The following is a 12,750-nucleotide window of genomic DNA, read 5'->3' as shown; positions in this document are numbered from 1 at the left end:
CTGCCCTGTGCCTCGATTGCTCAGGCAGCAGTTCGTTTCACAGGTGACTCCGGTGCGCTCTCGCCGGTAATGCGCCTGGGCACCTTCCTGAAGGCGCTGAACTTGTCTCCCTTCTGCCTCCTTGTCCAGGTGATGCAGAATAACCACATAGCGTCCGTTACTCTGTATGGCCCAGCAAGACCCAGCAACCAACTCAAAACGTCCGATCTTCCCCAGTGAGCAATATCAGCCGATTGAAGTGCTACAGAATTAGTACAGCGTGCCTTGATTTGCTGCCACTTGTCATAGGGAAAAGCACGGGATGGCGTGTGCATGTGTTCGGGAAACTGTCTCTCGCCGCCGGTGCGTGGGGCAGGATGGAAAAAGAAACCCTCCGGATGGCTCGGCACAGGACGTAGAACCACGGCGTAGGGGCAGGGCACAGTGCCTGTGGCCATTCCTGCTCCTCCTCTTGCCTTGCTTGCCCTTCCCTCTGCCGTGTGGATAGACACAGACTGGTCCCTTCCTGAACTGGAAGAAGGATGAGCTGAAGAAGAGAAAGCACACGCATGACTGCACGACGTAGAAGCACAAACTCCCTGAGCCTGGAAGCATCTGGAAGCAGGTATTGGCGCCCCCCTCCCCCCGGGTCTGCGTTCATGTTAACTGTCCTGCCGATGGCGGTCGTTTTTTTTAGGGACAGCAGCGCGGGCGTGGGTATGCACATGCAGAACTTATATATAGGTGTATATATAAAATGCGGTACATGGGTATTTCTGTGGCTTAAGGACATCGTTCCAAATGTGAGAAGTATGTATATACGTGTCCATGATTTCAGGCAGCACATATTGTCTAACATTGGAAAAAGTGCAAAAGCAGCATGTGCATAAGACTCGGTGGTAACATTTTTGCACTACATACACTTTAATTACTTGATAAGACATTTTAATCTTCACCGAGGAGCATCTGTGTACTGGGTGTGAGTGGGGTGCAATGGTTTATTTAATTGTTTGCCACACATAAAACTTATTTATACAAGGGGAGAAGCTCCCCCTTTTTCTGCACTAATATTTACTTGACATGCTGAAACAACTTATTTTCTGCCATGCCTGGTTAATTAAGTTGATATATATATAATTTTGAGAAGGAAAAAAGAAGTCAAGTAGATTCTTCCGATGAATTACATTTTTCTTAAGGTTTTTGGTACCATTTCTTTCTATTGAAAACAGAGAAAGCATTTGACCCTGTAAGAGTAAAGACAGCGGTCTTCTCTTGCAACTGTGTGAAATGCATCCCATTAGAATTTTGTTGCGCTTCCTGTCCAGTAGAGAAGGGGTCCAGCCACTGGGAAACGCTTCCACCTAAGTTGCATTAGAAGGAAACGGAAGTTGCACGGCCTTAATGTGAGAGAAACGTCCCAGGAGACGTCTGTGGAATGTGGGCCTGGCAGTTGGCACTCTGGAGTGTTGTATATGTAGCACATGGGAGTGGGGAAGGAATGACCCCTTCTCCCCACCCCTCCTCTCTCTCTCTCTCTCTCTCTCTCCTTTAATTTAATGCCAAATGGTTAGCCAAAGAGATCCTTAATCTAATTTCACCATCTCTGTACATACACTGCATCCCCTGTCCCTCCATTCCCAGCGGACGGGAGTTCAGCTTCTTCAGATTAAAAAGATTCTGCTGCCGGCTGTTACCCCAAAGAGGAAATCGCTCGGTGCACAGTTTCCTTGCCAGGCTTCTTGTCAGAAAAGTGATCTGTCCGTCCGTCTCAGTCATCTTTGAAATATTAACCCTTTTTAAAACAATGGAAAGGAAAAAAAGAGAAATGTATACTTTTTCCCATTTTTAATATTTTGGTGTAGCAACTTGTGATATATACGATAGATGATTTTTGTGAGTTTTGCAAATGTGTGTACAGATTTTGTAAATACAAAACTTTTTTGTAATTTTAACTCCATGTACAGTGTAATCTTGTATAGCTTATCAACGAATGAGGAGTAGGAACTTTAGAACAGGAACTAAAAGTTTTGAATCCTGGACCAGTAGCAGGGTAAAATATGGTGTGTGGCGTGGGTGTATTTTGTTGTGTGTTCATGTGAGTACCTGTGGTTTCCTTTTGCCCATCTCGTCTTCCTATAATCTGTGACATTCTGTCCTGTTCACTGAAGGAGAAAGAAAGGAAGCCTCACAGAAAAGATCATCGCTTGCTGAGAAAATTCCCTGATTCTCTTTTTCTTTCTCATAGGAATTCTGCTTTCCATAATCCTTCTGTAAATTATATGAAGTACCTAATTAGCATGTACATCGAAAGGACAAATAAAATGCAACTCAGTTGCTGTGTTTCAATATGCAGTTGCTGGGTGTGTGTATTTTGCAAAGAATGGTGAGTCTTTGATTTGCTTCCCCAGGTTGGTCTTTTATTGTATTCTGTGCACTGCCTTTCTCTGAAGATGCGCTTGCCTGCTCATGCCCACCTACATCTGGTAATCTTCGGATGTGTCCCCCAGTACAACTGTTGCGGAAGTGCAGTATTTATTTATTAGATTTATATCCCTCCTTTTTCTCACAAAGAACTCAAAGTGGCTTCTTCAGCGCTCCATCGCATCCCCACATTACTGCCCCACTGTGAGTGGCCCCCAAGTTCAGCCTGCGCTTCAGAGGAGGTGCTCGCCCAGCAAGGGAATCCCCAGGAGGCATTGCTGCGGGCCAGTCTCTGAGCAAACCACAGAGCGTGTGGGGTGTGACGAAGGAGGGGAACCCCTCTTTAGTGGCCCTCCCCAGCCTGTGAGCCTAGAAACCCGCAAATGGAGTGGGGCACTCTGAGAAAAAAATCAGCTTGCAGAAATAAGAAGAAAGCAACATTTGCCAAGCACAGCAACCAAGAAGAAGAAACAAAATGTCAAAGAAAGCATGACTAGTTTACAGTATGAGGGGGAAAGGCACACAACTGTATTCTACCTTCTGATTTATTCTGTGAAACTAATTGAAAGATTCCCTTTTATATATATAGGTTGCTTTTTTCAGCCCAAAGCAGCGCCCTCCTTCATTCATTCATAGAACGCATCCATCACCCAGTTTTTAACTTTGGCTGCATTCTGCGCCAGCATCCCTGAGGTAGCAGCCCTAATTGTTAAGCCGCCCAGCATAGCGTGTATAAAAGTAATTCGTCACACAATTCTCCCCAAAAGTGAGAACAGCTGGTGAAACCCCAGGGATGTCTGCAATGGGGTCCCCCTTTTTCCCATTCATTTTACTATATGGGCATAGATTTGTATATATGCATAGCAAGGAATAGATCTGAAATGCATACAGCTGCCTACCTTACGTACATCAGCTCCAGCTTGATCAGTAGTGGGGCAAATATCCAAATAAATACCCATTTAAAGGTGCCAGCGATAACCCACCCTTTCAAACACTGAAAGCACGACAGGGTTCTCAGTCCTTTGCATTATGGGAGATGTTTATCCTTCCGGTGTTTTATATCCGTCTTGACTGTCAAGAAGAAGAGGCAGTAGAGATCATATTGCAAAAATACGTGGGCTGCTGGAGCCCACCACTCAATTTCAGAAAAAGATCGACCTCTGTTTTATGGACTACAGCAACGCCCTTGGCTGTGTAGATCATGAGAAGGTCCAGACGGTCTTGAAAGAAATGGGGGTAGCTCAGCACCTGACTGTCCCGTATCATGAGCAAGAAGCTACCCTTGGGACAGGATACAGACAAACAGAACGGTTTCCTATAGGTGAAGATTTCAGACAAGGATGCATTTTATCTACCTGTGCGTTTGGTCGGTAGGCAGAACAAATCACGAGGAAAGCTGGATTAGCATCAGGAGAAGGAGTCGCGAAAATTGGGGGATGAAAGCAGCAATGAATTGCAAGGACCCTTGCTAAAAATGGAAGAGTACAAATGCAGGACTACATCAGGAAAACAGAAATCACATGCACAGAAGAATTAACAGATGATCACTGTTAATAATGAAGACATCTAAATTGTGAAAGATTTTGAATACCTTGGCTTGGTCATCAATTCAAAGGGAGACTGTAGCCAAGAAATTCAAAGGAGGCTTAGACTTGGAAGGACGGCAATGAACTAACTAGAAAAGATCATTAAAGGTATGTTATCCTGGAGACCGCGGTCAAGATAATCCAAGATAATCCAGACCACTGTATTCCCAATCATAATGTATGAGAGTGAAAACTGGAGAGTTAAGGAAGCTGACAGTAAGAAAACTGATGTGTTCAAAACATGGTGCTGGAGGAAAGCTTTGTGAATACCCTGGACTGATAGAACGACTGACAAGTGGGTGCTACGTAGATCAAATCAAGCCAGAGTTTTCTCTTGAGGCAAAAATGGCAGAACTGAGGCTCTCATCATGAGAAGACAAAACTCCCTGGAGAAGACAGTCGTGCTGGGGAAAGTCAAAGGCAGAAGACTGCATGAAAGACTAAGAGATGAATTGAAGCCATAACGGAAGTCATAGCCTGGAACTTGGTAGAGCTGGATGGAAGGTCAAAGACAACTTGATGCCACATAACAAGGACTGTTAAATGGGCATGGGATCCATTTATGCTGATCATTTATTAATTTCCATTGAGTGAATAATTTTAAAGAGGGAGTCCATCAGTGCTTAAAGACTGTTCCAGTACAACATTTATCTGTGGAATAATCTCCTCCCCAAAGAAACAACTACTGGACCTTGCCAAAATATATGCATCACCAGCTACTACCCGGATTAGATAATCCCTTATTAAAAAAGCATTGCAGCATCACATAGACACAACCCTTCTGTTCACTGGATAAGACATCACCTAAGATCCTTAGGTGTGCCAGGTGGACACCAAAGCAAGAATTAGGAAGTTTGTGGTGGTGCCGACAGCAGTTTCTCAAATTCCCAAATGTGCTCTGAGAGAGAAGACAGTCCCTGGCTGCAGACTCAGTCTCAGACAAAAAGACCCCCAAACCTTTCCTGCTGCTTGTTAAGTTTTACGTCCCTCATAGCCCCATTTTTTCAGGATGGACTCCTTATAGTAAGTAACAATACACTGCATGTGACAAACGCATAGCAATCCATAAATCCCAAACTGACTAGTGTTAGCAAATTGACCAGTGCCCTTCCACTGGCTTTGCTACCCCTCCTGTTTGTGGACAGGAAATCCACTTCGATTTCATTTCTGCAAAATGGGTTGGCCACCAAGGGGACTCGGTTCCCAGCACAGTGCGCATAGGCATGCTTAAGAGTAAAACTGCAAATCAAAGCACCTGCAAGCACACAGAGCTGTGAACAATATTCACTCAACGTTTTCGTGAGTAGGACAGAAATTCACGAAAAATATTTGCACGTGCTCTGAAAAGCAAAGCGGAGCAACACCTGGCCAGGGGCATATCCATCCATGTGTGATTTTTCCCTCCCAGTTCCACAGGTGAGTCACATTTTTTTGTTTCCTTGATGTTGCCTGTATTCTATTCCACTGTCATCAGAGAGAATCTTAGCAACAGCATAGCATGAAAATATTCTGCCAGAATCCACATTTCCTCTTAATTTGAAACAGATTTCTTTATGCAGTGAAATAAGTTACATTATCAGCTTCGCTCCTGCTGTTTTTCCCCACTAACCGCTCCTCCTTCCCTCGCCGTGAAAATTCAGCCTTTTGCCGTGAGTTCAGAATTCCAAGGATCAAGTCTGGGGATTTATCTTTTTCAGATGTGAATGTAAAAGCTTATGTTTGCACCTTTTCCTTTTGCTAAATGCTTATGACAGTGAATGAATTTTTGTTTCTTTGAAAATTCTAAAGGAAACCAAGAAAAACTAGGCGTTATCCAGAGGACGGTGTGCACCTGCGGGTTCAGACTGACACACGTTTAGGCAGGAGAAGGTCCTCTGTCTCATTCCCCAGCCAAGGCTGTGCTAAATGGCAGCTTGAAAGCTTACCTCTTCTCCCTGCCACCCACAGTTTACAAGCCCTTAACCTGGGGGCAAGTTGCATTGGGCATAATAGGCCCACTCCTGGGTCATCATGTATGGCACTGCTTAGCATACAAGCTTAGCATATAAGCTTTCTCCATGGCCTCTTTTCCCCCATGTGCATCTTGTCTTTTAGAATGTAAACCCCAGAGCAGTACCAGTGCTTTCTTTTGGTTGAAGTACTATACTTGAAAGGTTGGACGGGTTTGTTTGGATTTTGGTTGGGTGTTTTGGTTTTGATCTCTTTTCTCCGGAGACAGTGAAAAGCATTTGGGTTATACTGCAGAACTGAATAAAAGCTGGAAGATTCCAGTGAGTCATCGCTGGAGGAGCGGCTTCTGGGGGTCTGTGATGGATCTGGAATCTCAGTCCTGTGCAGCCCAGTCCTGCAGGCTCAAAGGTGGTGCCGCCTGAGCTTTTCCCAGCTGCATCTTTGCTCCAGAGTGCTGCTCCCATGCGAGGCTTTCGTTATGCCATTGCCATGCACAGCTCACAGAATTTGCATGCTGGGGGTGTGGGGAGGCAGGGATGGTCAAGATGGTATCATCTTGGATTGAAAGATGCTGTTTGCATCTTCTTACCAGAAAGAAAAATGGTTAAACGAGAGAACCTGGCATGGCTTCACACTGCCTTTGACAGCCAGTGCTAGCAGTGCCCTCTTCCAAACTCTTGCCAATTTGAAGTCTACGGAAAGTCCTTGGAATCTTGCTTGGCAGTTTGCCTTTTATGCTAGACTATAAGTGAAAGTACACAGTTCAATGCACGCTCTTTAATTCCACATTCTGACAGCCAGAGATGTGTGAGAAATTTGCTCCATCAGATCATTTTAATGATTTTTTCCAGTTTATGTAAACTGGAAACATGCAGACCAGATGGATTTTGTATCCGGGGACTTGTGCGTTTTTGGACCTGGTGCATTCCATGGAACCAAAACTGCAACTACTGAAGGGTACACATTGGTAAAGTGCACAAAGACAATGCACACATTTTGAAAATTTGCCTGGCTGTGCTTTAGTCAGAGGGTGGGTGCATATCAAACCGTGTCCAATCTGAAAAATGCACAGAAAAAGGGGCATTAATACACAAAAAACCCAACCGGTTTTGTTTCGTAAAGCTGCACGAATCGGACTTGGAAGTGGCAAATGGAGGCAGTGCATCAAAGCAAACCTGGCAGATCCACCCATCAATACCAAACCGGTTCAAGACATTTCTTCATGAGCACGATCCTTTGCAAGTTTCGAACCTGGCTTCCTGTAACTTGAGCCCATTATTCTGTGTCCGCCACTCTGGGCTGCTTGAGACGAGGGAGATCCTGGCCTGCTTCACACCTTTCAAGTACTTGAAGGGTTTTATCCTAGTCTTCTCTTCTCATGGCTAAACATGCCCAGTTCTTTCACTCTCTTCACAGTGCCATGTGCCAGCCCCTGAATCATCCTTGTTGCCCTCCTCTGAATCCTTCCCAGCTTGCCTGCATCTTTCCTGAAGTGTGGTATGCAGAACTGGACAGAGCACTCAAGATGGGGCCTGACTAGATCCAATCAGAACCAGCACCTCACATGATCTGAAAGCGATGCTCTTGTTCGTGCTGCCTATTGCAGCATTTACCTTTTTTGCAGCCACGTCACATAGCTGACTCATATTCTAGCTGTGATCTAGGACGGTTCCAAGATCCTTTTCACTGGCAGCCTTGTTGATCCAAGCGTGCTCTACTGGGGTAAATTATTGATATCTTCTAATCTGATTTCTCGCTATGCTGTTAAGCTTTTTTCTTATCTATGCTATGCTGTTCTCTACAGCGGTTTGTTAATACGGTTTGTATCCCACCCAAGCTGCAGCTACCCTCGGGGCAGTTCGCAATAAAAACAAGCTAATTAGAATAACAGCATAACAAAAATGCAAAAGTGAAACAACAGCATATTAAAATATGAAATGTTACAAGTCTCAGGGGGACAGCGATCTAATAGAGCAACAGAGTAAGTGCAAGCAGAAGACGTTCTTAACCTGGCATCTGAGTGTATGCAAAGAAGACGCCTGGTGGCTCTCCTTAGGAAGGTCATTCCACAGTCTGGGGGCCACTGCAGAGAAGGCATGCCCACTTCATACTCCACTCATGGTGGCAGCTCCTTCGCAGACAGACTTAGCAGTTGGCAACTCGCCAGTGAACAGCAGCGATGCTGGATCTAACCTAGATAGCTTTCCCCATCTACGCATGACTGTGGTCCTTGGCACTGGTTCAGACAAGCGTGTCCATCACTTCTAATGCCTACGTGAAGATGGTTGCGTTCACGTGCCATTTGGAGATACATAAGCCCCATTCGTGATGTTAGATCCATCTGCTTCATGCACCTGTGCAAATTATTGCTGAATGGACATGCAGGTGGAAACCCACCCCTAGGCACCATGACCCTTCGTGGCTTCTTTCGAGACCATTTTCCACTTGAAAGCCTTCTTCACTTGCTTCTTTTGGGTGCACAAGAGCCGTGGACTGTGCAGCAGGTTCCACATGAGCCAGATTTCAGAGACCTTCAGACTGTGGACTATCATGAGGTCTTTATAAAAACAGGGATCAAAAGTCTGTAGGTTTGGGGCTGCTGAAGGCTTAGTTATTCCAAAAGTCTTGAACCCTTCGTGTAAAATGGGCTTCAGGTTGATTCTTTGCAGGCACATGCCTAGAAAAACATCATCAATGGGGAAGAGTTCCACCTGTTTGCATGCCTGAGAGAGTTTCTTCATGGTACTGCTCGAAAATAAGAAGCCGCCGCCTCCGGCGTACGTTGGGTACATGCCCAGCCCGTACATTGTCTCTGGGATGTAGTACTTGCTCTTGCGGGTTCGGATTGGCTGGGCGTTGTAGATAATGTCTCCCACAAAGAGGTCCTCTGAAGGATCATAGCTGTTCAGGAAGTTGACAATGTTTTCCACGTTGACAAAAACATCTGCATCACCTTTGAAAATGAACTTGGTACTGGAGCAGAATTCATCAGCCCAGCTTAGAAAATGTATCTCTTTCAAGGTCAGGTTGAAGAACGTATCAAGGAAGTCCCACAAGAGGATGTCCCGATACATCTGGCTTTCCTGATGAATAAGGGACTCCCACATGGGCAACACTGTCTTGTTCTTTGGGGTTCCCAGAAGGAATATTCTTTGCACCTGTGCCCCATTTACTAGTCCTTCTTTGCCCCATGTTTTCCGTACTATTTCCCGGCGGTCAAAGTCTTCTACCAACGATTTGATGGCAATAAGCAGGAAGGGCCCCCCTGGGGTTCTCTTGCATTTCTTTGGCTGATTAATGAGAAGGTCAAACTTCCTGTTGTCTTTGTTTCTAAGGTAACCCTTGAAGTCAAACGTAGAAGGCGTCATGGGTGGAGAGGTGGTGGCTTCCTCTTCTTGGCTCATCACTCTCATGTGTTTCACCGTAGACTTCCTTCTGGGTTCTGCTGCAGTCGCCTGCATGCTTGACTGTCCCCGAAGGGCCTTCCACATCTTCTGGCCTTCCACATTTTTTCCCCTGCGGGAAGTGTGGCCCAGCTGAGAATACAGCATGGTAAAAAGAGCCACCACCAGGAAAAGCGTGCAGACAGCATCTCCCTTGAGTTGGACTCTCATTGTTTCCACAGATTACTAAGAATTGTCCGAAGTTGTATTAGGGGAATTGTCTCCTGGCCGTTTCCATCTGTAAGTAAAGAAAAGGTAGGTCAAAGGAGAGTTTATAGCATCATTTGCAGAATCTATAAATGGCTCCCCATTAAAAAATCAACAAGGAAAACCTTATGGAGATGTTATTAGCCCTGCTTTTGCAGAAAGTCACCACCTTTTTCACATCGTTAGAAATCAGCTGCAAAACCATCAGATCCTGCAGTTCTTCCTTTTTTAAAAGTTTAAATTGCAACCTTTATTTCCATAGACATTATTGGAGAGTTAAGATGTTTATGTTCTTCTGAAGCTGGAATATTGATAATGAGTCTAAAATGATTCTTGCTATCTGCCTTTGGTGCCTCTTCTGATTTACACAGTTTTGCCTAATGGTCTTAAAATGTTTTAGATGTGTTTTGTTGTGAAACTACCAGTCAACATCTTTTTTTTAATACAACCAATTGTCTCTTTAGCAGCTTTTTTTAACTGCATGAGTTAACAACTTGTAATTTTTATTTCCATGCTCATAGTAATTCCATTTTAAATAAATCCTGTGGTTTGGCTCTTACTTGTGTCTAAAGCCTCTAACTTCTGCTTTAACTTGTGTCAATTCAGTAGGTTTTTGACAGTCAATCTGTGTGTGTGAGAGAGAGAGAGGTACTCCATCAGGAGCATCATTTTACCATATATTTTTCTCATAAATGATTTATTTCTTTAATCTTGATCCTTCCATAATAAATTTCCTTCTTAAATATGCTTTAATAGTATCTCATAAGAATGCTATCTTGATTCCATGACTCTCATGGCTTTGATTGAAAATAATATTAACATTTTCTACAATATATGGATTAATGAACAAATGTGTGTTTTACCTTCAAATCATAGATTTAGTTATCAGATTATGATTAGTAGTCCATTTCCCTTCTCTTGGAGCATGATCAGATACCAAAATAGGTTGAAGTCTATGCTGGACAATAGCAATGCAGTTGCTTCTGAGATAAATTCAGTCTGTACATGAATAGGTTGAATATTTCTTTGGAAAAAGATTTCTTTCCTTATGGAGTTTAAATATGAGTGATTCTAATCCATTGGGTAAACCTTCTTTTTCAGTCATCTCCAAATTCTTGCTCCATCTATAGATAGTCTTTATGTTGTATCTATTTTTACATTCCGAACGTAGTTGGTATTCCGTGCTAAGGTTTTCCCCAAGCAAATTGCCTCACTTGAACCGAACTGTCTTGCCTATATTCAGCTTGAGCTGTAACGGGATCATAATGAGCCAACTGTTAACCACCCTTCTCCCACTTTACCGTTTCCATAGACCTACCACCTGGGTCACTTTATTGATTCACAGTGTCACATCTAGTGTTTCGTAAAGATGATGGCTGTCCCCTTTGATTTTGATGTTTCGCGGGTGGTGTGTTGTTCTGCGAAGGATGGATGATTTCTAATATGCTGTACCTGTTTCTTGTGATGGGTCTCCTGTAACAACAATGCTTCAGGACCTGATTCTATGTCATTTAGCTGGCGATCCCAGACCATTCATATTAAAGCAAATTATGCTGATAGTATCTAACATATCTTCCATTTGATTTACAGCCAGTCCTCTGAACCTTCTCAGGCCAATTATGCAGTTTATTGAAATGTGGATTATTAAAGAATGGTAACTGACGGTATTGCAACCATGCAAAAATAATTGCATGCCAGCCCTTCCTTCCCATTGCTGACTCTGCACTAGCTCCAGAACCTGAATCCCGCCTTCTTCCAAGCCTTCCACCCCATTGTGGATCTTCTCCAACAGCGGAAAACGCAAGTCAACAATTCAGTTATCGACCATTCCTTCCCATTAAAACACACTCCAGCACCGGCTGCATTTGCAAGGTCTAATTATTCATCTCCCCTAGAGATACGCCAGAACAGCGTCCCTGAAACGCACAGAGAAGCCTTGGAATCCATTTTCCGGTATCTTCAATATCTGCCCCCTTCCGCTTTCCTCCCTTGTTGTTCCCTTTTATTATCTTGAGGCTTTTCTTCATTTATTCAGATTCTGATGCAAAAATCTTGCAAAAACCCAGCATTTGCTCCATAGTTAACCATTTTTGCTGGATCCAGATAATCAGCTTGGATCCCTACAAGTATTTAACTCCTTGTCTCCTGAGAGCCACACATCTTTTACTAGGTACAATTGCCAAGTCCTAGAAAGCTTCATCTTTATCACCATCATAATGCAAATTTTCCATTATTCTGTGTATGACAGGTTGCTAGTTTTACTGTATACCAAGCAACATTGACAAGACTATCTCTCTGATGCATTTGTTTAAGATCCATGCATTTGTTTATTCTTTCTAAATCCCAAATTCTCTAAAATGTAATTCCAGAAAATGTTCTCAGATCTGTTTTGTCACTTTATCTTAAATGCTCTCTCCTTCCACCTCTGTAATCAGACGTATCCTGTGACAGCAGTCCCTGCTCTCTTGTTCCTCCAACCCGTCTCTTAGTTACTCTCTTTCTCTCTGCATATCACAAACTCTAGCCTCTCGATCGGAAGCCAAGTCAAAGGCTTTGCTCACTTTTTTTTTCAATTCCTTCAGTATTTATGCTAACTTCTGCCAATGTCCCTTTAATTGATAAAACTGTTTTCAAATCCACTTGAAAGTCTTTCCTTAATTGTTTTAAAAAGTCAATTCTTCATCAACATAGAAACAGAGCTAGTCAGAAGGGACCTCCCGGGCCATCTAGTCTGACCCCCGGCTCCAGCCAGCTCCGCTCACGACATGCCCACTATGTGTATGTCCAGCCTAACTTTGAGCACCCTCACCGATGGGGCCTCAATGACCTCTTGTGGAAGCCCATTCCACACCCTCAGGGTCCTCACTGTCAGGACCTGCTTCCTGGCATCCAAATTGAACCTGGGTTCCCTGAGCTTTGCTCCATTGGAGCGCGTCCTGCCTTCCTCTGCAGGGGAGAACAGGTCTCTGCCCACCTCTGTGTGACACCCCCTCACATACCTGTATGTCGCCAACAGATCCCCCCTGAGTCTCCTCTTCTCCAGGCTGAAGAGACCCAGTTTCCTCAGTCTCACCCCATACGGCATCCCCTGCAAACCGGCCACCAACCTTGTGGCCCTGCGCTGCACTGACTCCAACCTGGCTATATCCTTTTTTGTAATGAGG

The 12,750-nt window shown here is 44.1% G+C and overlaps 2 protein-coding genes across 7 annotated transcripts in view; one reads left to right on the top strand and one right to left on the bottom strand.

Moving 5' to 3' along the window:
• The window catches only part of PHAF1 (phagosome assembly factor 1), a 61,464-nt gene extending 49,275 nt beyond the window's left edge, over positions 1-12,189 (top strand). For 4 of the 6 annotated variants that reach the window (XM_044434278.1, XM_044434279.1, XM_044434276.1 and 1 more), the window contains one exon: positions 130-2,357. In XM_044434278.1, the coding sequence (XP_044290213.1) occupies positions 130-219 (90 nt within the window). In that variant the 3' untranslated portion in view covers positions 220-2,357. Of the gene's footprint in view, positions 1-129; positions 2,358-11,176 lie in introns of those variants that run through there. The other 2 variants (XR_006415126.1, XR_006415125.1) reach the window with 2 other exon arrangements.
• Positions 8,286-10,850, bottom strand: B3GNT9 (UDP-GlcNAc:betaGal beta-1,3-N-acetylglucosaminyltransferase 9). Its single transcript, XM_044433911.1, is given in 2 exon segments — positions 8,286-9,617; positions 10,801-10,850. Coding segments are annotated over 2 exon segments (1,332 nt in total). The 3' UTR covers positions 8,286-8,335.
• Positions 12,190-12,750: the final 561 nt, after the last annotated feature.

Source organism: Varanus komodoensis, unplaced genomic scaffold (genome assembly GCF_004798865.1).
Source record: "Varanus komodoensis strain SLA01 unplaced genomic scaffold, ASM479886v1 scaffold27, whole genome shotgun sequence".
In the NCBI taxonomy this organism is placed as follows: domain Eukaryota; kingdom Metazoa; phylum Chordata; class Lepidosauria; order Squamata; family Varanidae; genus Varanus; species Varanus komodoensis.
This window is presented reverse-complemented; position numbering and strand designations above follow the sequence as displayed.